At 37.8% G+C, this 7556-nt stretch overlaps 1 protein-coding gene across 1 annotated transcript; it reads right to left on the bottom strand.

The window, feature by feature from the left end:
* Positions 1–7268, bottom strand: LOC128364850 (uncharacterized). The gene is made up of 8 exons (XM_053325472.1): positions 7049–7268; positions 6710–6874; positions 6280–6413; positions 5924–6134; positions 1137–1319; positions 798–962; positions 368–501; positions 1–222 (listed from the first exon to the last, which is right to left on the bottom strand). The coding sequence occupies exons 1-8, from the start codon at positions 7266–7268 to the stop codon at positions 1–3; spliced, it is 1434 nt and encodes a 477-aa protein (XP_053181447.1).
* Between the last annotated feature and the right edge of the window lie 288 nt (positions 7269–7556).

Raw genomic sequence — 7556 nt, 5'->3', positions numbered from 1 at the left:
TTAACTTTGATGTTGGATGTTGAAGGTGCGGTTGCAGTTGGCGGTCTGCAAGCACATTTCCAAGGGCTTGTTGTCTTGCCCAGCTGTGCTGATGTACCAGTTGGGGAAACTGGCAGACATGAGAGTGCTGACATTCACCCCAGTGTCCTGTTTGTAGAAGAGAAACCGCTCCATGTCGCTCCCCGAGCTGATGCTCTTCAGGCTTTTTTTGTCCTCCACCGTCTGAGGTAAGAAAAGATAAATGTCAGAAAGTTTGAATATCATACTGGATAAAAGTAGTGTCTCATACCAAATGTAAATCCATCTATAAATGTGTGCAATGCCCTTTTCTGATGAAGATTCACATGAGATTTAATAAGACTTTTACCTCCAGATGCAGGGTTGGCTGGTCACCAACTTTGCGACATGACAGGTAGAACTTTGTGTCCTTGATTCCCAGAGCCACAGGTCGGGCCTCAGCGCTCGGTGCAGGGTGCACGTAAGTTGACATGTTCAAGTGAACTGAGGATCGAACAGAGGATACGAGTTCAATAATAGCAGCAACAGATATTATCCAATCAGGAATGACAGTCTGTTATGGCTGTGATGAAGTTTCCTAAAGTCTGCAGACACATTCATTCATCTGTGCAGGTTATGATTGAGATGTTATGTTTCATGGCGTTATAGCAATAGAAACACTGAAAGCTTCAGGTAAATAGATGAAGCTGACAGAAATCTGTCATCCCCTTGTTCAAATGTCTACCATGAACTAGAAAATGAATTTATATGCATCAGATCTAACTCTAAGATGCAATTACCTTTGCGGTTGTCACTGCCTCCTTGCAGCATCACAGCGTGGAGCTCCATGCTGTCCTGAACCAGTACCAAGCTCCTCTTCTGGCTGTCAGTCACACTGCACTCGTGTTCGCCCGTCCTGCTGAACTGACCTGGTGCAGCTGACTCACACTCGAACACAATTTGCTCTGAGGGGAAAAGAGGCACAGATGATGAGTTATGCTGTTGTTCGTTTACCAGCAAGCAACAAGAAGTAATTTAGTGTTCAGACAGTTCAGGTATGTTGTGTTAACCACCTAAACAGTTCAGTAAGTGATTTTCATGCAGTAGTGTTGAAATAAGGTTGTCATCTGTGTGATTACCTTCTACAATGCTTTCAAACATGATGTCAAGCAGGTGTTCATCTCTGAACTCAGTGCTCAACACTGACTCCAAGTCCAGTCCCTTGGGCATCTTGGTGCTCCACATCTCGCTCACGTTGCATCTCATTGCGGATTCCATCTTTTTATGAATTTGGTAAGATCTGCAGGAAGACAAAGAGATTTCTGGTGAATCACAAAATACTTAGCAAGACACAGCAGAACTTCTAGTTTTATATTGTAATATAACTTTTTAAAATGCAGCATGGTATAGAATATTGAAAACACTGGTGTAGAATATCTGATACAGAATAGATTTTTATCTGACAGCAACAGTGTGAACTCTATCAGCTTATAATGCCACAACAGGCATCAGAGTGTGTTAAAGAAACTGTGATGAAGCTGCTCCATATTAAAACTGTCAAATACAAAAATAACTATGAAGAAAAAGTCAATTTACCTGTTAATGTCAGTGGTGAAGAAGTCCTGTTATCGTGCTCAGTTTAGATCCCAGTAGTTGTTCTGTCAGTGTTGCTCTGTGTCGCTCTTCATCTGTAGCATCTTTATACTGGAATCTTCCCTCTCGGATACAGGAAGTGGGTTTGTCCTCGCTGCTGTGGCATGCGAGATGATGAAATGCTGTACTTACACACTGTTGTCATAAAAAAGCTCAGATATAGTAATATGATATGAAATGCAGGTTCATATCAATGCTGTATATACTGTTAAGGAATGAGAGATTAGATTTGATATCAACTGTATGCGGGTCAATGATGTGACGCTACTTTTTTTGTTTCCATGTGGTTTAGTCAAAGGGGTTAAAATTTAAAAATTAAATCACATGAATACCTTGCACACGTTCTTTACTTGTGGACTGAGTATAACATTTCTGCCTTTAATCCATTTGAAACAATATATTATAGGTTTATGGCAAAAATGTCCCAGTGGTGTAACCATCAAAACTTGAACCAAGAAATTACACTTGCTTAGAAAACACTGACATTCTCAATAAAATAGCAGATCAACTAGTTTTGCATGATCTTACATTATCACTCGTTCATATTTGATAAAGGTTAATGGAATACAATTGTTCTAAATATAATTAAATATAATTTGGGGAATCATGTCACGTCATGTGAACCACATGAAGTGTCTCAAAGTGTAACCACTATTTAAGAGGCCATTTCGTTAAATTTGTGAGTAAGGCCATATAACAGGAAGTGGTTTTACAGAGAAGGACCTCTGACGATCATAACTGCTGCATGACAAGAAGCTCTTAACAATTTCTCATTAACTGATGTTTTTTGGACTGAGTCAGGTTTACTCAGTTTATATGTCCTATGGTGTAACCCTAGAAAACATTGATAAATAATAATTCACTAAAATGAATATTTACCTTAAGAATTATATTTCAAACAGTGATACCAAAGCCATGTGCTTACACAGATGTCAAACTTGATTTTAAAATGAAATGTCAAAATTGTATAACTGTTGACATCATTTGAATCATATTAAAAGCCTTTCTGTTAGAGGACAATTCTGTCAAATATCAGTAGTTTATTATGCTAATTTTGTTAGCTATCAGTAGTATATGACTTTTGTCTAACTATGCATAGTTTTAAAGGTTCATTCCACCCAAATACAAATTTTGTCTGACTACTTACAGTTTCAAAGGTTCACTCCACCCAAATATTACTTCCATTCGTACAATTTAACTTGGCTGCTAAGATGAGCATGTTTGTGTAATCAGCATAATTAACTAATTATCATGTAAAATAAAGATGGTTAAATGGAAGATGAATGCTATGCTCTTTGCAGTTACTATAGATACCAGATATTTGAATGGAGAGAATGAAGACACAAGATATATGTTTCTTTTGCATATTTTATTAATATAAATTGTTCACACCTTTGTTTTTTTTCACACACACACATACACACACACACAGGTCCCACAGTCATTGTTGCCACAGGTCATCCAATTCATTAGAAAAACTTAGGGTCCTCGAAATACAATCCCGAAGCTGCCACAATCTTGTATGGAGTCCAAGTTTAGTCATAATTCAATTATGAAATAAGATATTATGAAATAAATAACCATTTGAAATAATGAAACCGATATCAGAGACAAAGGCAAAAGGATTAGCAAATCACCGTGCAGGTCCAACCCGCTGTCTCTGATTGGCAGACAGAGTCATTCTGTTGAAAAAACACCATTGTGAAATAAAAAGGCCTTTTTGGAAAAAAAACACCATTGTGAAATAAAAAGGCCTTTTTGAAAAAAAAAAACACCATTATGAAATAAAAAGGCCTTTTTGGAATAAAGTATTATGAAGTAAACTCTGTTATTGTAAAAATAAGCAATACAATTATATTTCATAACAATGGAAAGTAGTTTATAGTAATGGAGAATATTTAATAATAATGTAAAACATTTCATAATAATGGAATATATCTAATAATCAGTTTTCTTATTTCAAATGGTTATTTATTTTGTAATATCTTATTTCATAATTGAATTATGACTAAATTGGGACTCCATGGTCCTGAGACTGCAGCATCCAGCAGGAATCCCCTCCTCGCAGGTGAATCCAATTCCAATTTAAAGGTTCATTCCACCCAAACATTACTTTTGTCAAACTATCTATAGTAAGCAAGTGATTATAAGCTGTATGTTCATTTATAATCTATGATCTATAATAATGATACTAATAAAATGAACTAGCTATGTTACCCCTTTATTTTTTTTTTAGTTTATCCTCCTCCCATGTATTATTCTTTTATGCAATGCAACAATCTTGTGTAACCCTTTCATGCAGTTATTTCATAATTTTGTTCTTCAAACTTGGTTATATGTTACTGCTTTTTTTAAAGTTGATTGTTTCCAATAAAGTTGAGGAGGTGGTTGGTGTAGGTAGTTTGATGTAGGCTTGTTGCTCTGCATACGTGTCCTAAAGTATATATCAGATATAATCTGATAATCTTATGATCTCATTTTTCCATGTAACATTGCTCTGTTAAGCATTTTCTAACTATTGCTGTGACACATTGTTGTTGTATCACTGCTGCTTTGGTAAATGACTAAATCTCTAACTGTGACTAACAGCTTTTAATCAGGGGAAATTCAGTTTCAAATTCAGAAAATATGATTGTTCATTGTGGGTGAACATCCATACTTGTCTCAATACAACAATTATCATGAGTAAAAAAGTACTCATGGCCACTTTCAGAGTGCTGATTTATTGTCAATTACATACCAAATATTATTTTACTAAATGCATCAACATGTTTGCAACATTTAGTGTTGTAGCTGGTTGGATGATCATACATTTAAGCAACTACACCTGTTGAGTAATAGTATTGGAGTAATAAGGATAATATTTCCTGTGTTTCAGCTGGGCTCTGGTCCAAAAAGTCGTCTTAAGACCATTATTATTTTGTATTACTGTCATTAAACATTTGTTGTTTCCTCTTAACCCCTCAAGGCTGATCATCTGATTAACAGACACCTGTGCTGTCTAATGGGCTGAATCTTTATGGCCAGGCCTATTTGTTAACCTCTTTCTTCAGCCAGCTGCATCAGCATCTGTGTGGGGCTAGGTATCTGTTTTTCTTTTATACAGTCTATGGTCTGTAGCTTATATACAGTCTATGGCATGGTCTGTAGCAGAGTAGGACCCAGATATATATAGGACCCACCAGACTCTGACGGTGACGTCACAGAGGAGACTCGCCGAAAACATAACAGAGAAAATGACAACGAGGTAAACCCATGGATAAACCTCGTTTCTGGTTTGCATGTTCGTGTGTATGGCCGTGGACGCTATGAACTTGTTAGCCACGATTAGCGACCTGCGAGTGTTGTTGTTTTACGTTGGCGCGCGCTGGTAAACGTCCCATGCTGCGTTCAGGTACGCTCGGAAATGCTTAAGCCTACAGAACAAACATCGGTTATAAAAACCCGTATTGATACTTCCCGATATTACATTTTTAAGTAAATATTGGCCGATAATATTGGAGGGCCGATAATATTGGACATCCCTAGTATTGAGCATTAAAGGTAAATCTGTTTGACTTGTTTAACCTTTTGTTTCAATTTTAGGAATACTGGTAAGACTATAAGAAAGCTGCTATTTACAATCTTCAGCGTCCACTGGAAATAATAAGAGTTAACTTGGAGAAGATTACTGCAGACTCAAAAATCATATTAGGAATGCTGTCTTAAGAACTGGGCAAGAGCTAATGTCTGCTGTGAAGTCAGATATCCCTGTTTGAGTTGTGATCAAATCCTTAGAGCGTATTAAAACACATGCACACAAAAATTCATAGAGGTTAATAGACTTTATTAAATATTCTTGGCACATCATTTCAATAATTGTTAGTAAGTAGACTCCTGAATAAATATGTTAAATAGTTTTGTAAACAGATAGATAAATAAATAAATAAATACGAAAACACTCAAAAGTGTAATGTAATTCAACCGAATATATAAACACATACACAGCAAAGAGTGCCACCTTGTGGTCAAACCTGACTGTGTCAATACAAAACGACCTTCACTTATGGTACTTGGTACATACAGTAAATAGACAATCTGCAGAACATGCAGAAGTTTTTCCAGCAAACAACAAAACTGCTTTTTAAAATCACTTATTCCTTGATTATTGAATCAAAAAAGGTGAATTATAGAATCTGTTCAATACCCAAATCCTCTTCTAAAGAGGGACTTGAAGGACCACGTACAGATCCATACTTCATTTAGGGTATATTTGGCAGATTTTAACTTTGACGTTGGATGTTGAAGGTGCGGTAGCGGTTGGCGGTCTGCAAGCACATTTCCAAGGGCTTGTTGTCTTGCCCAGCTGTGCTTATGTACCAGTTGGGGAAACTGGCAGACATGAGAGTGCTGACATTCACCCCAGTGTCCTGTTTGTAGAAGAGAAACCGCTCCATGTCGCTCCCCGAGCTGATGCTCTTCAGGCTCTTTTTGTCCTCCACCGTCTGAGGTAAGAAAAGATAAATGTCAGAAAGTTTGAATATCATACTGGATAAAAGTAGTGTCTCATACCAAATGTAAATGAATCTATAAATGTGTGCAATGCCCTTTTCTGATGAAGATTTACATGAGATTTAATAAGACTTTTACCTCCAGATGCAGGGTTGGCTGGTCACCAACTTTGTGACACGACAGGTAGAACTTTGTGTCCTTGATTCCCAGAGCCACAGGTCGGGCCTCAGCGCTCGGTGCAGGGTGCACGTAAGTTGACATGTTCAAGTGAACTGAGGATCAAACAAAGGATACAAGTTCAATAATAGCAGCAACAGATATTATCCAATCAGGAATGACAGTCTGTTATGGCTGTGATGAAGTTTTCTGAAGTCTGCAGACACATTCATTCATCTGTGCAGGTTATGATTGAGATGTTATGTTTCATGGCGTTATAGCAATAGAAACACTGAAAGCTTCAGGTAAATAGATGAAGCTGACAGAAATCTGTCATCCCCTTGTTCAAATGTCTACCATGAACCAGAAAATGAATTTATATGCATCAGATCTAACTCTAAGATACAATTACCTTTGCGGTTGTCACTGCCTCCTTGCAGCATCACAGCGTGGAGCTCCATGCTGTCCTGAACCAGTACCAAGCTCCTCTTCTGGCTGTCAGTCACACTGCACTCGTGTTCGCCCGTCCTGCTGAACTGACCTGGTGCAGCTGACTCACACTCGAACACAATTTGCTCTGAGGGGAAAAGAGGCACAGATGATGAGTTATGCGGTTGTTCTTCTACCATCAAGCAACCAGAAGTAATTTAGTATTCAGACAGTTCAGGTATGTTGTGTTAACCACCTAAACAGTTCAGTAAGTGATTTTCATGTAGTAGTGTTGAAATAAGGTTGGCATCTGTGTGATTACCTTCTACAATGCTTTCAAACATGATGTCAAGCAGGTGTTCATCTCTGAACTCGGTGCTCAGCACTGACTCTGACACATTGTCCTTAAGTCTCTCCATGGCGATGATGAGGTTGGCCACACGTTTCATGGTCAGTGGATGATGGGAGATCTCCAAGTCCAGTCCTTTGGGCATCTTGGTGCTCCACATCTCGCTCACGTTGCATCTCATTGCGGATTCCATCTTTTTATGAATTTGGTAAGATCTGCAGGAAGACAAAGAGATTTCTGGTCATTCACAAAATACTTAGCAAGACACAGCAGAATGTTTAGTTTTATAATGTAATATAACATTTTAAAATGCAGCATGGTATAGAATAGTGTTTTTCAATCCTGGGGCACCACTGCCCTGCATGTTTTAGATGTTTCCCTTTGTAAAATCATGCAGGTCAGATGTGCCCCAGGACCTGTATTGTAATACACTGGTGTAGAATATCTGATACAGAATAGATTTTTATCTGACAGCAACAGT

Source organism: Scomber japonicus, chromosome 9 (assembly GCF_027409825.1).
Source record: "Scomber japonicus isolate fScoJap1 chromosome 9, fScoJap1.pri, whole genome shotgun sequence".
NCBI lineage: Eukaryota > Metazoa > Chordata > Actinopteri > Scombriformes > Scombridae > Scomber > Scomber japonicus.
Note: the sequence above shows the minus strand (reverse complement) of the source record. Positions and strands in the feature narration are given on the sequence as shown.

What these genes read in the sequence shown, in the direction of transcription:
- LOC128364850 (XM_053325472.1), bottom strand. Translation starts at nt 7,268, where the DNA reads ATGGAATCCGCAATGAGATGCAACGTGAGCGAGATGTGGAGCACCAAG. An exon ending in AGGCAGTGACAACCGCAAAG is followed by an intron (nt 502 to 797) that starts GTAATTGCATCT and finishes TTCGATCCTCAG; the next exon opens with TTCACTTGAACATGTCAACT. An exon ending in AGCCAACCCTGCATCTGGAG is followed by an intron (nt 223 to 367) that starts GTAAAAGTCTTA and finishes TTCTTACCTCAG; the next exon opens with ACGGTGGAGGACAAAAAAAG.